Source organism: Pantherophis guttatus, chromosome 2 (genome assembly GCF_059756535.1).
Source record: "Pantherophis guttatus breed Tessera chromosome 2, ASM5975653v1, whole genome shotgun sequence".
In the NCBI taxonomy this organism is placed as follows: domain Eukaryota; kingdom Metazoa; phylum Chordata; class Lepidosauria; order Squamata; family Colubridae; genus Pantherophis; species Pantherophis guttatus.
This window is the reverse complement of record NC_142064.1, coordinates 217,268,400-217,290,780: the sequence shown is the minus strand read 5'-3', so window position 1 is coordinate 217,290,780 and position 22,381 is coordinate 217,268,400. Positions and strand designations below refer to the sequence as shown.

General features: G+C 38.4%; 1 protein-coding gene across 4 annotated transcripts in view; it reads right to left on the bottom strand.

Moving 5' to 3' along the window:
• FBLN2 (fibulin 2) overlaps window positions 1-22,381 on the bottom strand; it is a 152,255-nt gene that overhangs the window by 91,292 nt on the left and 38,582 nt on the right. For all 4 annotated transcript variants that reach the window (XM_087887810.1, XM_034437732.3, XM_034437740.3 and 1 more), the window contains one exon: window positions 20,600-22,023. In XM_087887810.1, the coding sequence (XP_087743936.1) occupies window positions 20,600-21,878 (1,279 nt within the window). In that variant the 5' untranslated portion in view covers window positions 21,879-22,023. The remainder of the gene's footprint in view (window positions 1-20,599; window positions 22,024-22,381) is intronic.

The following is a 22,381-nucleotide window of genomic DNA, read 5'->3' as shown; positions in this document are numbered from 1 at the left end:
AATTGGTAGACAGTTTTGATCTTTGGGCTCAAGAAGAGATGTAATATGCTGAAGAAGTAAAGAAACGATTAATCAAAGCAAATAAGATAGTGACAAGTTTAAACAAGGCCATGAAGGTTAAGGATATTTGGAAGACAACAATGAATTGAATCATTTAAGCAATATTTCTTTCCAGTAACAACCTACAGCAAGTTGGACATCAAGAAAAAGTGAAACAAGAAGATAAATGCCTTTGAATTAAGGTGACTAAATAAAAGGGATGATCAGCAGAATTTACAGATTTTAGGTATTATGGTGCAATGGGACTAGAAAAAGTGGGTATGCCCGGCACGGTTGAGCAAAGTAGAAGAATAGGAAGACCATGAATAAGTGGAGATATAATATCAAGGAATTTATTAGAAACTTCTTGGAACAGAACTGAATTATTACTGAAGGCAAGACGTAATAGGAAGCATAGGAAGTCACTTGACTATACACAATTAGTTTCAGAATGATTTTTGTTTACTTCTTAAGGAAGGAGTTTAATTTGTACATTGATTGGAGCAGTAATCTTTAAAATGGTTTTACCCTTACTATGCCCAAGAATTATAAATTAAGAGCAAGTCATGGTGCATATAGTATACACTATTAGTCAGGATTTTATCCAAGAGTCTCATCAAACAGCTCTCTGGGTAACCATTTTCTAGGCTAAAATGTGGAAGCATTTGAATCATTCCTTGTGTATACAACACTGCATTTCAACTGTTTGCAGCCTTAGGGATTGGAAATAGTCAGAATGTCTTCTTCATATATGCACCACAGCACACTGATAATGGCATGGAAACAGACTTGGCTTGGCATTAAAACTTGGCTATAGAATATGTAAAGCCAGAAAGATGTGAAGCAAATCTATACAGCCATTCCCTAAAGTAAATTCAAGAAACTGTATCATTCCAAGGATTTTATGACCATACAATTAACAGTAATGTCCACTATTTGGAAGTGAATAATAGTTTTCTCAGTGCAGCAGAGAAGATGGCTATCATCTCGTAAATGCAAGCTAAGAAATCTATAGGGGCTCAAATACAGTCAACCACACAGTACATTCCAAATTCAGTCTGGCTCTGAAACGTAAACAATCCGAGGGGCTGGACTGGTGTCTGCAGCCTGCAACTGATTAAATGCCTATTCTGTACCACCTACCAAGGGAAAAACTGGAAAGGAAATAAATCATAAAAGGCAGACTATACAGTTCAAGGGCCAGCATTCTGACTTGTGTCAATTGGCAAATCTACGTCCAGAGCAACACAATCACTGAAATTCCATGCTGATGTTTTTGACTGATGCCAGCTCTGAAAAACAGGCTACAAACCTGTGTGCATATATGCCCAGATATACTTGTGTGCAAACAGAGAAAGATAAAAATATTTACATCCTGGCTTTCTATGAAAATGTAAACCCAAAGAAGTCTAAAAACATGTGATTGTTTTTAAGAACACAAGCACCTCCCACTGAGGTTAATGCTTGCTGAAGATTGCAACCTCAGTTCCAATTAATATAACCGTATGTGCAAGCTGGAGAATAAAATAATAAACAAAGTTCTGTTACAATAAAAGAAATCAAATAAGGTATAATAATATCGCTCAGAATTGTGATGAACCAAGATTGATTTTTACCATTAAAAAGAAAGAAAGCCCTTCAGACTTAATTGAGAAGAAGATAGTCCAACTTCTACAGCTGCTGCCTCCTACATTATTTTTGACAAAGACTTTTTGTACAAGATCTCGGTCGGGGGTTAATGAATTATAAGATAGGTCAGTAATTTTGGTGAACTGACTTCCAGTCTTTGAAACACAACACAAATATGTTCCAAACAGATTAATATAGGAGAAGCTGTAACTTGAACCAGACCATTGACAGTACTGGAAAAAGGATAGGCAATCCATGCAGTCTTCAACCTAATTTCACATAGATTTTGAGCTAATTTCAACTGCCTTCTGCAAATGATCAACTCAGAGCCTTTGTCCTTCCTTGACAGTCTGCTGCTGTCACTGACTGGAAAGGGAAGAGGATGAGAAGACATAAGGGTGCATTTCAAGGGTGGGTTCTACTTACCTTTACTACCAGTTTGCAACGGGGCTGTGCATGCACGCTTGCTTCGCTCATGCGTGTGCTCTTCTGCGCATGTGCAGAAGCGTTCTGATGATGTCAAGGCCGGTGGGTGGAGCCTCCCACCGGTTTTACTACCAGTTCTATAGAACCAGTGCGAACCGGTGGTGGTGCATTTGCTTGAATCTGTCTTTACTCATTTTTTGTCCACTTCAGCTGTCCAACTGGCATCTGCTTCATCAGAATTACCACTGTGGTAATACATAACAACAACAAAAAAAAACCCTCTACTTTTTGTAGAGATAAGGTTTTAAAGGTAAACATCTGCACTCTGACTTGGTGAATAAACTGGGGGGGAAAGCAGGGACATAACTTTGATGAAAAAGAGACTGCCATATTCTGGACGGGTTTTGGATGATATTAACTACTTCTTTCCAATGCAAGGTCACAACTTTATACTAAATAAAAGCTGGTGAAAAGTTATTCATTTTCCCTTCAAACAATAAACTTGCTGCTTAAGGTAAGACAAGCACCAATTCAGTATCAAATAGATTGTCATCCCCAACATACCCAGAGTTGTCTAGATCTCAATTATCATTCTGTGTGCAAACCATTACCGACTCTAAACTGAACATAAGCTACAATTCCAGGATTAGATAAACATGAAAAAAGGAACAGAGTTTCATTAGCATGTCAATGATGCCTACTTCAACTGCCCAGATAATGTATATCCTAGATTACCTATTGGAAATCTCAGAAAATTTATTTTAGCTTGAGACTCATGTGAATGTCATGGTCTATAGCAGTGCTTGTCAATCTTGTCAACTTTAAGAATCATGACCTTCATTTTCAAGAACTGTCAACTTTAAGAGGCATGGATTTCAACCCAGCAAAACCCATGCTGGGTGGGGAATTCTGGGAGTTGTGATCCATACTTCTTAAAGTTGACAACGTTAAGAAATGCTAATTTGTTTTTTTCAGAAAGCCATAAACGGAAGCATCGTTCCCAATGACCCCAGCTAATAGCAAAGGATTCCAGAGATTGTAACTCAGCAACATCTGGAGGACCACAAGTTGTGTAACTGACATTTTAAGACAGATTCATGCATATATCCTTTGCAACTGTTACTATTAGAGAAACAAATAAAACAAAACATTATTTGCTTATCCAAGTGAACAATTGCCAGGAATCATTGAAAATGTCATCATACTACAGTAACATTCACAGTAAAAATTCCAAACATGTACTTAGCAGCCAAATATTCAAAGTCCCTAAAGCAGAATTAATCTGTGGCAACTAGATTTTTTTGGAAGAGCTTTTTATGTTCAACCCAAAACATGCTCATGTTTTCCTTCCACACTCAGAAAGATAATGAAGGTAAAGCTCAGATATTTCCTCTGAAATGAGAGATAACCCTAACTTTGATTAGAAGAAAGAATGATATAATTTACTTGCAAGAATGCATCTCTTTAATAATTTTAATCTTTTTTTTTTTTGTATAAGTTTATTTGCAGTTTTTCTTTAACAACCGACATTTTTTGTGGACAATGTAATGACTGGGCTAACATACTTTTCACACAGTGTTCACAGTAATAATACAATTACATATACAAAATTTTCATCTTCCAACTTCTAATCTTAATGTGCTCGTTAGAATTGTAATATATTCTTTTATATATTTATTAACTCTTAACATTTTGATATTATAGATGTCACTCAGTGTTCCACTACATTTTCAATATCTCAACTTTCTATAAACGCCATTAAAATCAATTATCAGTAAGATATAATCAGTCCCAAGTTTATATCTCTAAATCCCCTGAATTTAAAGTCCTTATAGGCTAGTGATGGCAAACCTATGGCACGTGTGCCAGATGTGGCACGCAGAGCATTCTCTGTGGGCACACACGCCGTGATCCCAGCCCAGCTCCAATCATGTTTCTCCATCGTGTTTCATTCAACCAATTCCAACTTCTCACAAAAGAAAAAGCTCTCGTGAAGTTGGAATTGATTGGGTGAACTTTTTCACTTGCGCGCTTCACAATGGGGGAGTCGGGGTCCCCTCATCCTGTAGCTCATTATGACACGGAGCCACAATGTGACCCATGCAGCTCTTTCACCCCTTTGCTGTGGCTCCCTGTCTTCCTGTCACAGCAGAGGGATGAAAGAGCTGTTGCCCCGTCAGAGTGGTGGCAATGGCCGGAGCCTTAGTGCGGGAGTGAAACGTGTCTGCACTTGCCTTTGTGCAGTAACAGCATTCCGCCTTCATCACCGTAAATTTGTTGTTGCCATCAGCAAAGAGGGCTGGGAGACAACAGCAGGGGCAGATCTTATGGGGTGGGGGCCATCCCCCAAGCCTGGCCTTCCTCCTCCCTTGTCAGCAGGGCCAAGAGAAAGAAGGGGGTGGCGTGTGGAAATGCTCCCCTCCCCCAGCCAAATGCTGAGCACAAAAGCCCAGTGGGAGTGGTGGCTGTCCCAGCAGAAGTGCCTCCATTGGCGAGTCAGACAATGGAAAGGCCTGGCCCGGCTTTCACAGTGAGACACTGTTTGGCACCTCCAGATGTGAGCTTCCACCTTTGAAATGCACCACGCCTTTGAGGAAGCCGGCACTGATGGATGGGGCCATGGGGGGGTAGTGGAGGTATCAGGGCTGCTCCCCCTCCTCAGCAAATCGGGCCTGGAGGAGCACAGAGACTTGCAGGCCAAGCATCATGGGGTCTGAAGGCATGCTCCCACATCAGCCCAACACACATTTCCAGTGCATGCTTCTCTGTCCCAAAGGGAGCAGGGAGCAGGGGGAAGGATAGGGGGCTTCTAGAAGGCTTTCCTTTTGGCATGGGGTGGGGGGAAACCCAATAAAAATCCAATTTCTCCCAATAAGGGGGAAAAATAAAGGCCAGGGGGTCTAGAGTCCAAAAAGGAGGGTAGGGTCTGTTCATCAGAGGATCGGAGAGGAAGTCAGTTGAAATCTGGGCAGGAGGCTATTCAGAGAGGGATCTGCCTGGATCTCTTCTTCCCACCTTAGATTTCCCCTCTCCCGGCTTTCTTTCCTAGGCTCATTTTAAGGGGAGGGGGAAGCAAGGTGGGACAATAGTAGCTAAAAGGCTGGGAGGGGGAAGTGGATAGAGAACCCCCTCCATGGTATCAACCACCTCTTTGCCTTCCCACCCACTTCATAGCATTTTCCGTGGGGAAGTGAAGGGCCTTGGTTGGAGGCAACAGGCATAAAACGCAGCAGCAGCTCCAGACCACACCAAGTTCTCAGACTGGTAGCCCTCCGACCTTCTCCCCCCCTCTCTCTCTCTCCTCCCCCAAATCCAGAGGGGACTCCCCCCCTGGGTTTCCTGGTTTATGTTTCTAAATCCTGTTTTTTTTTTCTGTGTGGGGGAAGACAGACACTCCACAAAATGTGTGCTTAAATTTTGCACTGGTGCAAAGTCCTGATTATTAAAGATGGGGTGGGGTTCCCGTTAAAGAGCATCCAGAGGCTCCAACTGGTCCAGAATGTGGCTGCGCGGGTGATTATGGGAGCATCTTGGCGCTCCCATGTAACACCTCTCCTGCGTGAGCTGCACTGGCTTCCGGTGGTCCTCTGGGTGCGATTCAAGGTATTGGTTACCACCTTCAGAGCACTCCATGGCTTAGGACCTGGGTATTTACAAGACCGCCTTCTGCTACCAATAGCCTCCCACTGGCCAATTCTCTCCCACAGAGAGGGTCTCCTCCGGGTGCCGTTGGCCAAGCAATGTTGGCTGGCGACCCCCAGGGGGAGAGCCTTCTCTATGGGGGCTCCTGCCCTCTGGAACAAATTGCCCCCTGAGATACGGAGGATTCCTGACTTACACACCTTCCGCCGGGCCCTCAAGACGCTTTTATTCCAACAAGCCGGGCTGGCCTAATTTTTTAAATTTTTAAATTGTTAATTCTTAATTTTTAAATGTCCAAAACGGGTAGTTTTATTTTAATTAGTTATGGGCCAAACTATTTAATATTTTTTAAATTGTTTTTTAAATTTTATATTTGTGTATTTTATTCTGGCTGTACACTGCCCTGAATCCTTCTGGGAGAAGGGCGGCATATTAAATAAACAAATAAACAAACAAACAAACAAATAAATAAATAAATAAATAAATAAATAAATACCATTCCTTTCTCAAGGACCCATGAAAAGTGGAAGAAAAATAGGTGTGTGTGTGTGTGTGTGTGTGTGTGTGTGTGTGTAAATAACAGCCTGGAATAGCTTCAGCTACAAACAATGTATTGTTCCAGTAGAGTTTGTGTTTAATTTAATTTGCCTTCTGAATCTTCAAGCTCAGTAAATATTTCCCAGCATTCCAATTGCCTACTAAGATAAAGTCAAGGTCAGATAGTTTTCCAGATGTTATTTACTTTCTCTTCATTTCCTTTTGGATTTTGTACATATTGCAGTAATCTTCTTCCTCCAATAGATGGCTCCCATGGTCCCAATTCCAGCGTTCCATAGAATATAAAAAACCAGAAACAGCAGATTGTCATCCAGTCAGGGGAGTTAGAGATAAAGTTTAAAAAAGAAATTTCTCCCAATAGTCACTTTTAACAACGTTGTTTGGCTTTTCCAGGCTTTCTATGTTTTAAATCATCTTTTAGGTTTTTCTTTTACTTCTAAATCTTTAATCTTTCTCTTTAGTTTTTAGTCTTTTAATTTTTCTCCATAAATCCAATCACTGCTTTTTTAGTGTTTGGAGATCATTTTTTGAACTTTAAGTCTAGTCTCTAAGGTAATAGTTGAAAATTTTCTCACCTAGTTTCACTGCTCTGTCCACACACCACTCCAGCATTAAATTTTAGTAATCCCGGTTGTCACAGCTTGTGACTGGCCAAAAATGGCTGTCGTCCCTGCTGCTGTTCAGGACAGCTTTCTTTGGATCAGCGAGGAAATTGTGTTTTCCTCGTGATCGACAAAGGGCCTCTCCTTTCTTTACCTCCCCTCTAGGGAGGCTTAATCCTGTAGGGTCTCCCAGCAAGCAGTTGCCAGCTGCATTTTACCCAGCCCGGCGCAGCTCCACTATTTTCCAGCTGTTCTTGCCGCAACATCAACCGGAAGTCAATAATTTTAATCTTGATGGAGACCTTGCTTGAAAATAAGCAAGGGGGGCCTGGCTGGGGGACCATGGCCAGCTTGACATCACTTGTGTTGGGGGCACCTGCAAAAGGGAAAACATTTCTTCTTTTGTTTTAGTTTGCTTTTAATTTGTTTTGCTAGCCCTCTGCCAGTGAAAATGGAGTGCGTCCACCCTGAGCTCTGTTTTTGCTGGCAGAGGCACCATGGACCAATCCTTCGCTGTTTCCAGAGTGGCTTCACGGGCCAGATCTAAGCACCCTGAGGGCTGGATCCAGCCTGCAGGCCTTGAGTTTGACACCCCCGGCTTAGAATTTATGGACATCACATTTTGACTTTTAGCATATTAGAGAGTTCCATTCAGAACACTGTTCCTCTGCATGTGCATATGTAGGAGATTCTTTAACTATATCATTAACTTTTTTTAAAAAAAAGCATGCCCATCCTCCACTCAGGTACTCTTGTGGCCCGCCAGCGGCCTGCGTGGATTGTTGCTGATCCCGGCACTCGAGTCGGACAGCGAGGAGGCTGAAGAAGATATGGTGCCAGAGACAGGGATCCAGTCAGGACCTTCAGAACCTCCAGAGACTCTTTTAAGTACAGAGGATGAAGAGGAATAGCCTCTTCTCAATGCATGGGCACGCAGAGCTGCCAAAAGGCAGGAGTGGTTCCTCAGAAGGAAGTCTCCTCGAGACTAAGGCTTGGGGCTAATTGGCCACTCCCTTAGTCTATTTAAGAAAGGACGCAGCTTGCAACAAGCTGCAGGAAACAACTTTAGTTCGCTAATCATCGCGTTGGGATTTCTCTGCAATCTGGTTTCTGGGCTTTTGGCCAACACCAGTAAGACTCTGACTATCTTATCTGTGGAATTCTGGCAGGCTGTTAAGAACGCTTATTAACAGCCAGCATTTGCTAAAACTGCATTATTTGAGTAAACTAAGTTCTGTTCAGAGTTTGTGTGTACTATGGTCTTTGGGATCCGTGGCTGGGGCAGAACAGGTACATAACTTTACAGGAATAGCTGCTCCTATGAACCATAATTTTCAACTACTTAGTTGCAGAGAAATTGCTATGCTGATCACTTCAGAAATGATAATGTAAATCCTGAAGAATCATGCTCCACATAGAAATACAATGTTCTTTCAGAAACCATTGATAAAGATCCCATCTGTACTAGAATTGAACAGAAGAAAAAGAATTCTCGATGGCACTGCTGAAAATGTGGACTCTTTTGCCCTAGATAAATAGTAAAACCCTTTTCTTTCCATTTTAAATCTTTGGACTTCATGCTTTATTAACCTGACAAAAAGGCTGAGTTCCTTTATTGTATCTTTCAGTTCGTCCTTGTATAATTTAATGTATTGCTTCAGTTATTCACATAGTTATTGATTTTGAGTTTTTTTGTTTTTTTGCAGATGTTTCATTTCCAGGCTAGGTAAGATTATCAGTGTGAGGGTGTGTGGGGTTGGCTGACTGTTTTGCTAGATAGGGCTTAGATATTTTTGCTATATTTGTCCTAATATATTGTAAATATCATTACAATAATAAAATATCCACTTTTTCGTTAATCCTGACAACTTTTTCCTTTTCTTTATTTTGTAATGCCAAATATAGCAATATCATTTAGATTTTAAACCACTTCACAGTGCTTTACAGCCCTCTCTAAGTGGTTTATAGAGTCAGAATATTGCCCCCAACAATTTGAGTCCTCATTTTACCGACCTCGGAAGGATGGAAGGCTGAGCCAACCTTGAGCCTGGTTAGATTCAAACTGCCAAGTGCAGGCAGCTTGGCAGTCAGCAGAAGTAGCCTACAGTACCACACTCTAACCACTGTGCCACTGTGGCTCTTAATATATTGCTCAAAATATATTTTAACAGAAATTTAGCCTGTTACTAATAGTGAATAACAGGATAGAATCATCTCCATCTTTCTCTGATTATTATCGGTGATCAAGTGTTTGACAATAAAATCTTAATAATGCTACACATAGATAAAATATGAGCTTGCAGAACAGTATTAGAGCGCAAATGACAACTTAAGTTAGGTCCGTATAGATAACTGCAATATTCACTCACATCTGCAATTCATGACTTTAAAAACTTGGCAGATTTTCAGGTTTCTTATGTCTCTCTTGAATTAAACTGTTATAATTTCCACATATTCACATGTTTTGGTTTCGAACCAAGAAAAACATAAATGTTATCAGTTGAATCAAACATTACCTGCCGTTGTAATGATTTCAATGAAAAACAGCTTGGTATTTGGCCATAATATCGTTAGTGATTTTAATGAAAAGCTCAGATATGATTCATTGTATCACCATTTTACAATGCCATCATATATGCAGCTCTGAAAAAAAAAATCAGATGTAGAAAAGAAAGAAAAAATAACATAGTAAAAAAAAATCTGAAGAAGTGATTTCCCTCTTCATCACAAGTATAAACAATTTAATTATCAATTTCTCTTAAAATACAAAAAATGTTCTTCCCATATCCCACCTCTTATCTATAAACGAATCCAGGAAATCCAAATTATATGCAACTTTATTATTTTTCAAAATAACATTATACACTACTGTATGTCCCATCTCCTTAGGTACAAAACCACTGTGCTTGGGTGATTAGGTTTTAAGTCATCCTAGTTTGTTTTGGCTGTGTTTTTAAAGACAACTTGGCACTTTTTTCATTGTAGAAAATATGTTAACAATCTTGTCTGTAATCTGAAAATCATTACAGAGACATCTAACTTGAGGGTCTGCTGTTTCTTCCCACATTTATCCTGGGCTCTGACAATGCAGTCATCTCAAATTCAATATTAGCACTTTTTTTTTTAGCATCCTTTTTTTTTTGTATGAAAAATTTGTTAATCTTTTTTAAAAACTGTGAATGTTGGTCTGGATTTCCAGGAGGGAGGGAGTGAATTCCAGAGGAGCAAGAAACAACACAGTTTAAATAGCTGGTGTGACAGAAAGAAGGTGAAGATGATTCCTCCTAACATGTCCCCAGAGTACATGTTGTATGGTGCAAGTAGTCAGCCTATTTCTGTCTATAGATGAGGAACAGTAAAGAAAACTGCTCAGAAAAATCTCAATGAGTCTTTCTTGGTTTTTGGAGCCTGACAAAAACTTCATCTAGTCTGATGCTTTAAGTAGCTCACTGAATATGTTTGTGACTTTGAGTAGGTCTAATACAAGTTTTGCCTTGTTTGGATTTTCTATTATTATTAATGCAGCTGTCTTTCATTTTGGATTCATTCCATGTGTTTTATATATTAGTTTGAATCTTATAAATTCAAATTATCATTCAAAATTTAGCTTAGAAAACTGAAGTGGTTGATAAAGTGGGGGAAAAAGGCAACCTGAAACATCACAGTCAAGCGAACCAAATTCATCGGCACAACAAATTTCCCTTCAAACACTTTATTTTAATTTTCCACTCAGAAAGCTAGGAAGTCCTTGAATCATAAAAAGTATTTATAATTTCTCCTTATACTTTATGCAGTCACAATGCAAAATACAACCCAAGTTTGAGTTTTCGAATCCTTGTCTCTATGTGTATGTGTGTGTTAAATCTATAATGAAAGACTTCAAGCATGCAATCCATTAACAGAGATTTTTAAAAATGCTCTAAAAAAAATGATTTCTTAAGACTTCTTGACAGAGGCAGGAAGGGTCAACATGTTATTGAGCTCTGCTAATTTTAATGATAATATAATAGCTTTTACACCTCTGAAGGGCTTCAACTAAAAGATAGTGAGTGACAAATCACCTTGGTAAGAGTAACTTGGTGAAAGTCAATATAATATAAAATACTCCTCCACCTGAAAAATCATTGTACACTATTAATTTCTTTTGACTTGCTATTTAAAATCCCTAAAGAGTTAAGATATGTTATCTACAGAAAGGCCTGAAATATTTTGTTCATCCAGAATAAATGTTCCTATAATAAATTATGAGCCACAAATCTCATCTATTTAATAGGATATAAATGAACCATACCTAACGGCGGCTACATGATTACAGTCTTGAAGATTTCTTGGAAAAAAATATGACAGCTCAGCAGATGACCATAGTTACACATTCAGAATTACAATTCTGCCAATTATTCAGCAGAATAAGTTTATTGGTTATTAGGCATACCTTTGGTCAAGTGTCTACCTAGGATTGTGTAGCTATCATAAGAGCCCAGGGTAGAGAAAGAGGAGGAAAAGATACAAGTTCAAGAAAGCATCAAGAGGTATGGTATATATGCCTACACCAACTCCTTTTCAACCTCAGAACCAAACACTGCATAGCTAAATTAAAAAGGACCAAAAAATAAAAAAGACCAGGTGGTTTTCATGGAATTAAAACATGGTTCTGAAAATCAATGGGCTAAACTAGAAGCCGGCAGAAAACTGAATGGAATACTAATGCTTCTGTGTCAAAAGCACCTTCCATGGTGAAAGGATTTGCCAGTGACATCACTATTGCCTGGAGGATGCTCCTTTGCATCCCCATGAAGTTGCCCACCAAAGTGGTACCCATCTATCTATTTGCAATCACCCGCTTTCAAACCACCAGCTAGGTGGGAAGTGGAACATATGCCAGGAGCTCACCCCGCCCCGTGGCAGCAACAGGTCTTGAATGCGAGGCTGTCAATCGTCAATCCAAAGTTCTAATCTTGTGAGCCACCATGCAAAGAAAATTACTTTCAATGTAAATGTTGAACGAAAATGTTGGAAAATTTCAGTGACAGAGACTATGTTTAAAAGTGAATTGGAAACTAATGCTATGAATATTAGTGTCTAAGAAAAATAATGAAAAGAAAATAACTGCTGTGAAAATGTTGAAAAAGTCAGGTTTAAATAGTTTAATTAGAGAAATGCTATAAATATTATTTGTTTTGCAGTGGCTGTGTGACTTGTAATGTGAAATGAAGCAGTGGTGAGATTCAAATTTTTTTACTACTGGTTCTGTGGGTGTACCATGGTGGGCGTGGCTTGGTGAGTGCGGCAGGGGAAGGATACTGTAAAATCTCCATTCCCTATCTACTTCAGGGGAAGGTTACTGCAAAGTCCCCATTTCCTCCCAGCTGGGACTCGGGAGGCAGAAAATAGATGGGGGTGGGGCCAGTCAGAGGTGATATTTACCGGTTCTCCGAACTACTCAAAATTTCCGCTACTGGTTCTCCAGAACTGGTCAGAACCTGCTGAATACCACCTCTGGAATAAAGACTACATTTGTGTATAAAAACTGAAACAATGCTATCAATTTTCCCTTACACAATCAACCATGCTTTTTGAGTGATGTATAAATCCAGTTTTGATGTGTATGCATCTGAATCTAATAAAATAATCCTTTACTTTGTGTAGTTCAAAAGTATTGAATTAAATGCAATTATTTTTCTGTATACACTGAAAAATAACAGTGTTCTTGTTCTTCAAGGCTAAAAAAAATGTAATAATCCTGAACAAGTAAAGCATCAGTGACTTTTCTTTCATATACCCCTCGTCTCTCAATGAAGGGAGCTTTACTCAACCAGAAAGCCTCTAAGGTTCCTTCCAATTCTGTTATTCTGTTATTGTTAAGTATTCCTGATTGGGCAGAAGATTTTATTCTCACTACTCACCTGATCTGAAGAGGTGCTGCCTTTACACCTGACTATTCAACATGATAAAGCCAAACCATGGAAAGGTAGAATCAACATGCACTATCCTTGCTTAGTAAAGATGACAAAAAGCATAAACATTGAAAAAATGTCAGGTTATCATATAGCCTTTCGTATCTCTACCAATAAATTATTATTCTGAAATGTATAGACTATAGTTCATCTTTCTCGGCATTAAAAGCAGTAACTTTTAATTCCACTTAATTATAAAGTAGAGTCCACTCATTATAAATCACTTTGACTGGTGTCTGTTTCAGATTAGCCCACCTGAACTAACAAAGGGCAATTTGCATTCTTTGGCTCCTATGATTAGTTTCCTGAAGGGCTGTAACATTCAAAGTTTGCATCACGCTTACATTGTTAGAAAATGTTCCTCTAGTAATTATCTTAAGTTATTCCATGCCCTTCAGTGTTATTCTTTCCAAGAAATGCAAAATTATAAAATCAAATGAAAAATGGAAATCATAGAAACTACCAAAAAACCCACCCCTACATAAATTCAACATTATTATGTGAAACTTCATGAGTTAAAAACTTACACATTTCAGAAGCTAAAATCTGAACACCAGGCAGTAAAAAAACATAAGAAAATGCAAGCAGATGTTTAAAGACACGATGTTACTAATCACATCTGATTGGATGGGGAGGAGGGCTAGGAAACTTAAACAAATACAGGTAATTCTCGACTTATAACCACAACTGAACCCAAAATTTCCATTGGTAATGAAGACAGTTGTTCAAGTGACTTTTGCCCCATTTTACCAACTTTCTTGCCACAGTTGTTCAGTGAGTCACTGCAGTTGTTAAGGTAATAACACGGTTGTTAAGTGAATCTGGCTTCCCCACTGACTGCTTGTCAGAAGGTCGCATGACGAGTCTGTTGCCCAGCATCTAAATTTTGATCATGTGACCATGGGGATTGCTGCTACCGTCATAAGTGTGAAAAAAACAGCCATAACTCACTTTTTTTCAGTGCCATTGTAACTTCGAATGGTCACTAACTGAATGCTAATAATTGCCTCAGGGAGACAGTCAGTCTTCTTTCTTTTTTAATATGTGGCTTTCACAGACATGCCTTACCAATCGGAAAGTCCATTGTTTTAACTATTCTGAACTATTGAAAAAATTCTTATCTGTTGATCCTAACATTGTTACAGCTTTTCTCTTTTATTATTCATTTAAAAAAAATAAGCAGAGCAATAAGCAATAAGAAACACCTCATCTTTAATTGTTCTTGAGTCCAAGAAAAGAGAAGTATCTACCACCTTCAATTCTTCACTGTCGAGCACACATTCACTAATCATGTCTTATGCTAAATAAATAATGAACATTCATGTTGCCTAGCATTGCTTTTCTCTTCTTAATATATATCTTTAGACTTAGGGGTTCCCCCCCTTTTTTTTTTCTCCTGCTCTTATGAGCTCTTGCAAATTTTCTTGATTTTCAGCTGAAGAGTGTCATGTTATTAAATAGCTGTTTGGTTGTGGCTTTTAGTTTGTCAGTATATATCCAGGAGAAGCTGTGCCCAGTGTAATTCAGAGCTAAATACCTTTCCTTAAACCCTGTGAATTTGAGAAAAGTCTACCGCTTTGGAAATGCATTGCCCTCTTTAGCTGGGCTCAATAAGAATCCAAGTAAGAATTCTAAACTGTCAAAAAAAGGGAATTAATTTACTCAGGAGATTGCTTTTTCAGGAATGTCAGGGCCTGTTAAGCTGGAAATGGCTAACCACTTTCACCTTACTTAAGCCAAAACTGGGAAAGGTGAGAGACAGAGGGAGTAGTGCACTTAGCAACTGACCCTTTAAAAAGATAATTTCATTCCTCTTGTCAGCAAGGATAATCACTCTGGATTTCTAAAGCACCAAAGCACTTTTTTTAAAGCATTTCCTCTATCTTGCACTCAAAATGTCACCAAAAGAAAAGCATCTGACCATTCTGTCCCACTGATTTTTCCTTCTTGCAGCAGCTATCAATTGTGCTGGTTCAAGGAATTGCAAAGAAAGAAACATTGACATGTGCGTTTAATCATGAAACACATATGGATACAGTCAAATGAGTCACTATTACTTCCAAGGAAAGGAACAAGCATCACCAGGCTTGTAATCTGATTCCACTCCCAACAATGAGAAAAAGCAATCCTAATGATGACATTCTTTGTAACATTCCTGTTTTGGAAAATAAAGTGTTCAAATCACCTGTTTTTGTAAGAAAATCTAATACAAGTGCTTTAATCCTGAAATGTATGCAGTCCTGATTATGTACACCATTGTATTGTTGCCACATATCTACTGATATACAAACAAGAACAAGTCTAATCAAGCTTATCTTTGCTCCAAGAACTCCATTCAGACAACTGCTAGCATTTATCTACCTGGGGCTGCCTTTGAAGTAGGCCTGAAAATTGCAGCTGTTCCAGAGGGCAATAGTTGAAATGTTAAGAGAGGGGGCCTTTCAAAATTGCTTCCCTGGAGCCCAGAACCTAACTACTTTCTTTCACCTCATCCAGCCAGATGCTAAGGTCACTTTCCGGCCTTTCTGTATATTTTAAACATTGGCCTTTTTAAAAACTAATTCTCATATGTTACTTAGGCTCTTAAAAGTGGATTCACTCCAGAAATTACGTAATTATTTTAATCAATATAACCCAATTTGAGATTAATGAGGGGTGGATTTTTTTTTTTTAAAAAAAAGCTTTTAAATGCATAGAAAATTTTCTTTTTAATATCTAAATCACCAATTTGGGTCTTATTTCCACTGCTCTGGGTTTATAATTGAAATTTTATTGTGGAATTGGGACCATTGCTCAGGATGCAATGAAGTTAAGCATTAGAAGGACAGAATTGGGGAAAGGTATCATCATGGTCTAAAAATCTGTATTATTATTTCTGGAGGTACTAGCTATTTCTGTATTTCTCTCATTGGAGCCTAAATGGTTAATCTATAGCTTAGAAAATTCACTAGTACAACTGCAAAACTTTATTCAGTCCAACATCAACAGACTTTTGCCAACCTTTTTAATTATGCCAAATATCCTCACAGTGCCTTCACTGGGATCTTTAGTGTGAAATAATTGAGAAAACTAAAGAAATTGAGTAGCACCTAAAACAGTACTGAGAACTATTTCAGTAACCTCTAAATATGAGTTTGCAAGTAAGGTTTATAGTTGCAAGAAGTACAATCATTTATTCATTAGAAACACATTTACACATCTCAGAATACTTCTGATACGTCACAAATGAAATACATACACACAAAAATACACAAAAAATACACACACACACACAAAAAAAAACTTCCTTCAGTCTGAGCCAAGTTCTTGATGACTTTGTGAACACATCCATGAAGGTTTCTTGACAACACTGCAGATATGTGTACTTCCTAATTTAGCCTACTTCCTCTCTGAGAAGCTGCCTTCACTTGCTTTTCTTCCAAGTCCAAAGATGGCTAAGTGCCATCACTTACTACAAATCTTCATGTTCAATTGTAGCTTAATAAAGATGCAATACAAAAAGGGAGAACCTTCCATTGTGACATGCTTCTAACATCTTACTTACTTACTTACTTATTTACATTTTGCATGTATGAGTATTGCTTTTTTGCCAAATTTATTTATTTATATCCCTCTACTATTTTTATAAATAACTCAAAACAGCAAATTTACCCAATATTCCTTCCTCCTTTTTCTCCAAAACAACAACCCTGTGAGAAACTTTCTTGCTGGAGATGTATATAATTTCCAAAAAACATAAAGGATTCTTAGTTTAAGTTGTAAAAGTAATTCCTCACAAATTTTTACCTTTTTAATGACTTTTAGCTTGTTCTCTAGTTTTGATTTGAGCTCTGATCTTTGATTTGGTGTTGATCTCTGTGGCTTAGGCCTAGGAATTTCCAGTGGCTCTCTTAGGCAGGATAAAAGATGCCAAACTGCCCATGAAAACTACTGTGGTCTCTTTTCAACATCTCTACACATAAACCTCTAGTAATACATATCATTATGCCATCATTATCAGTGGATGCTACTTGCCAAAACCAGACACAGTATAGTGACATCACAGCTTTCCTATTACCATTGAGAAGAGAAGCAGAAGGATATGTAAAGTTGCTTTTACTAGCAGCCAACTTGTATTTTATTACATTTTGTTCCAGCTTTGTCACAGAGAATGTTTCAACTAGTCTGACTGGAAGCACCAATACATGGTGAAGCATCAATCTATCCTAGGATACAGAACATGTATTAGGTGTGTTTTCTTGAAAGGATTTAGGCTTGTATCCCAGCCCAGGACAGAATCTGTTGGTCACCAAAGCCCTCAATTCTAATGTTCCTTGCTCCAGACATTCTTCCTCTCATTAAGGCAGAATTAATAAAGGGGGCAAAAGCAAACAACTACTTCTTCTACCAGTGCAGGTATGGTTTACAGAAAGTATGGAGAAATTGTTGCTGAGTTACAACTTCCACCAGTACTCATCATTGGCCTTGCTGGCCAAGCTTGCTTAAAGATGTAACTCTGGAGGGCCATGGTTTCCCCATTGTAGGAGATAACCAGGCTGAGCCCGAGGGATGGGTCAAATGCATCATCAGTCATGAGTCCCTGCATGCCCATAAGAGATCTAAGTCACACACACCTTGAATTCCTTTCTATCCTTAACTCCCATTACTAGTTCAGATTCTTGTAGAGAGCTTAAGTTTACAATAAATCTTTATACACGTTTGAACTGCTTGATTTTCTCAAAACCAAGGATTGCTATCTTGTGAAATTATTTGCACATGCCTTCCACAATGGAAGAACCGATTGCTCACTCCACTGGGAGTTTAATGATGCCGATATGCAGAATAATTTCTTTTTCTTTCTCCATAGATATCTTCTTCTTCTGCATGTGTGCTTTAGGTCATGAGATGGCAGCTTCCCAACTTTAATGCTCAGCAGCCAGGAATTTAGCCTATTTACTGTACAAATAAATGGATTTTATCTTTTGGCACTGGACTTTTTTCTAACCTGAGTCAGGATATTATTTTAATGAAATACCAACCCATAAGGGTTCTCTCTGATTAGGGTGGCAAGCATGACCAGTTAAGTTAGACCTGGCAATAAAACACATGAGAAATGCAAGCATGGAGGCTCTCTGAGTGACAGGAAAGGGAGAGGCAAGCCCAGCAATCTTTAGATCACAAGCATGGTTTATTTTGGGCAACATCCATTATGATCTGATCTCACTTCTCATCTTATCACAATGGGAACAGGAAGGGATCATTTCATGGCTCATTGTTACAGAGAAGAAATGTAACAAAAGTCAAGCTCCTTAACAATCAGGGTTTCCTGTACGTTTTTGCTGATATGTGGCATGGGCATAATTGAATATGATGGTCAGCATATTAAAATATTTTCATGCCAGAAAAGTTATATCAATTTGTCTGAAAATAAGTAGTGTAACTATAACGGGAACGCCATAGTCCTATAGTGGTCTTTTAATTACTCTAACTGCAATCTCATTCTTGTCACTTCTACACCCAAAGGTGCTTTTTCAAAAGGCAACTGGACTTTGTTTTTCCTTGAAGATGTTTTACTTCTCCTCCAAGAAGCTTCTCTAGTTTTGACTGAATGGTGGAGAATGACAGGATTTATATTCCTTGAAGTCATCTGGTTGCTAGCACTCTTTCTTTTCAGTGGCCCTCAATAGTGCAAATGGGTGTGCCATGATCAATGTTTCCAGCTTCTTACGACACCAGCTATCTTCTGTTTACAACACAGTCCTTTCAGCAGTTCCAAGAAGGTTCCACACTCATTTGCATTATTCAGGTGACCCTGAGGGCACAGATAAATCTCCAAGTGGGCTTAACGACTCTCAGAAAGAGTGCTAACAACCAGATGATCACAAGGAGTAGAAATCCTTCCATCCTCCACCATTCAGTCAGAACTGAAGAAGCTTCTTGGATGAGAAGCAAAATATCTTCAAGTAAAAAACAAAGTCCAGTTGCCTTTTGAAGAAACACCTTTGGGACAACCATGACCTGGATGACTGAGAATCTCCATAGATATATCACTTCTAGAGTTTCCATAACATAGACTGACATAACATTGTATTAACTCAGTTCATGCATATAGGATGGACGCATCTGGCCAATTTTTCCATGAGAGCATAACCTCAGTGTCCTTATGGCAATGGGTGACTGGCTCACTGGAAGTACCCATTGATTGGGTGGAAACATTGATCATTCCTCTGTTTCAATTTCAAGATTGTTAACATGACAAAGCTATCTACAGCAAGCAAATCTACAAAGATTGTCCTAAGAGATGGACTAATATTTTTATTAATGCACAGGGGGATTTAACATAAACACTGCTCATTTAGCAAAGCCATTATTAACAAAGAATTTATCTTTCAAAGCAGCAAGCAGCTTCATTTTCAGCACAGGTCATAAACCAGGTCACATTGCTTTTTGAGCTAATGCTACATAATATATGCAGGAGTTACTGAGGTCAGTTGGGTCAAAATTTAACTAATATTTAATTGTGTCAGTAACAAATATGGATTAGACATTTACTTAACATTGCCCAAACATTTATGTGCTTAAATTTTTCAATAAAGATAATTTGATATTTTCATCAAATATTTAAAGCCACTTGAATTCAAACTATAATTTTCCTTTTTCAATGGCAAGTAAGTCAAATCAAATATATTTAATGAAGATATATGAATTAAAGTAAAATAGATAGCAATAGCATTTTTATGATATGTTAACATTTCTATTATGATATGTTAACAATCCTGTAAAAGTATCTTCATCTGTGAAAAGGCTACCTGGTTGTTGTATTCACAGTAACAATATGCTTTCATTAAAAAGGGTGGGGGAAATTCCTGAGATTTGGGGGTGGTTATGAACTCTTTGTAATTTGTAGAAAATGCTAATTGCTCATCCCTGGCTACCTCTACTTCTCCATAGAAGGAGTATTCTTATAATATCTTGTTTTGGGATTATGCAAAGCTAGAAAGGTGAAAAACTTTAATAATAATTATGCAATAAAAGATAGCAAAATACTCACACTCCTTTCTTAATCAGAACTAATGTAAATTCAAAGTGCCCACATCCCAATCATGAAAATTTCATCCATTTTTTTTTCTTTAGGAGAAAAAGAATCCAAACATTGCTTCTTTTCCATCACATAAATGGTTAAAAAGTCCAAATGTTAGATAACTAACTCAAAGAAAGAGAAAAAATGGTAAATTGCATTACAGCTGACCAGCTATCCACTCACTTTCACTAAAACTATGCATCACTATTCTATAAAGAGCTAAGAATTTTTTGTGACCCCTTGACTCTGCAAGTGTTAGTTAGAGGTAGTCCTCAACTTATGACCCCAATTGACCTTAAAATTTATGTTGCTAAGTCAGACATTTATTAAGTGAGCTTTGCCCCATTTATGACCTTTCTTGCCATAGTTGTTAAGTGAATCATTTCAGTTGTTAAATTAGTAATATAGTTGTTACGTGAATCTGGCTTTCCCATTGACTTTGCTTGTCAGAAGGTCACAAGATCACGACTGCAGCCATCATAGATATAAACCAGCTGCTAAGCATCTGAAGTTTGATCACATGACCATGAGGATCCTGCAATGGATGTAAGTGTGAAAAATGATCATAAGTCACTTTTTTCAGTGCTGTTGTAACTTTGAACAGTCACTAAATGAAGTGTTGTAAGCTGAGGACTACTTGTATATTTTATTATTGATTTAACATTAAGGCACTGAAACCAACATCTTACCTTCTGATAATTTGGAGGATGTATGAACAGAGTTGGGATCCACGTCTTCATCAGGCTGGTAATGATAAAGTGTTTGAGATTGTTTGGGGGCTATCCAATTACTGTCTTCTTTCAAGGCAATCAGCGATGATGGTGTCGGATTAAATTTGACTTCAGGGAAGTTATCTCTTTTGGATTCCTTGAAATCCAATGACTTGGGTACTTTTAATTTCTGGTCTTTTTTCATGTTTAGTTTGATTCTAAAATGAGGATTTTCTCCTTGCTCAATTCTCTCATGGTTGATCGCATTTTGTCTCTCCACTTTGGCCCCATTCCGGGGTGTCTCTGTTGTTGCCATAACTTCTTCCTTTAACACACTATTTGTAGTGGTCATCTTATATCTTTGTGGTGCTTCAGTTGTTGATCCTGTGCTTGTATTCATCCTGACCTTGCTATTTTCATTGTTGCTCCTGTTTTCTGGATGATTTAGGAGAGGGATATTTGTGCTGGTTTGTTGTGGCAATGCTGGGTCTGAAACAGACTGAGTCAGTGAAGGTGGAGTAACACTGCTTGCAAGATAGTCATAATCCTCACTTTGTTCTTGGCCTATGCTCTCTTGTTCCAATTGTGTTGAATAACTGTAGTACTTTTTGGGTGGCTCCACCTGAGTGGTGTCCCCTTCTGGTGCCTCTTGGTCATAACTGTAGGGATCATCATAGTGCTGCTCTACTTCCATGGTATCAGATGGATTAGGGGAGGTTAATGTGGATTCATTACAATCTGGGAGCTGATAGCACATGAGGTCACCGCCAGAATTAGGGCAATGGCACACTTTGCACGTAGGCATGTGGAATGTATGTCCTGCAGCATATTTCTGGTCTTCGTGGACACAGCCTATTCTTCCACATTCGGGACATCCATCTGCTGGTAGCACAGCATCAATGCAGTTTTGTGGAAGGTCTGGACATAACATAAACTGGCAGCTGATTTTACCTCCACCTTTGGGACAAGAACATTCTGTGCTTCCAAAGTCGACCAAATAGGACTGTCCTTCAGGCACTTTTCCATTGACAAAGCCTACGTTCACACAATCATAGTACTGGTATCCTTCGCAAGTACAGCCATTGTGCAGACAAGAGGCGCAGCATTCTCCAGGCTCTAGAACTTCTTCAATGCAATTTTCTGGCTGCTTACACTCCACACCTGTACAATCCTTCTGTGCTGTTGCAATGCCAGTCCAAATAAGCACCAAAAGGACAGTGTTCATACAATGTAAATGGAACATTTGGTGCGTATCCATAATCTTCCTAAATATCTTTGGCAAGCATTCAGTTTTTCTAATCTTTAATGGGCTTCTTTTCCTTTCTTTACTACTCCCTTGAACTTCTTGTTCATCCAGCTCTTGGTCAGAAATATTTCCCTGGATTCTGTTTTGGAACTAGAGCCTAGGTTTATGAAAGAGAACTTTGTTAAAGACTATACTTCACACATATCCTGGTAAACATTAGAGATATTTTTAAAAATGGATAAAGCTCCAACATCTGGAGACCGACATAAAATTAATCATAACCCACATCCAAGTGTAGACACCAAACTTCAGACTACATTTTTAAAATTTATTCTCTTACTTTCTTAAATTTCTTACTCTTACTTTTTTAAAAAAAAGCATTTAAGAAGTGTCTTTTTATCTATTTATAAAATAAACACCAAGTAAAATTAAAAAGCAAAGTTTTTTTTGAGGTACTTCTTTTTACAGATTTAATATTCTTGGGTGTATTTTTCTTAGTTCTAACTTTTAAAATA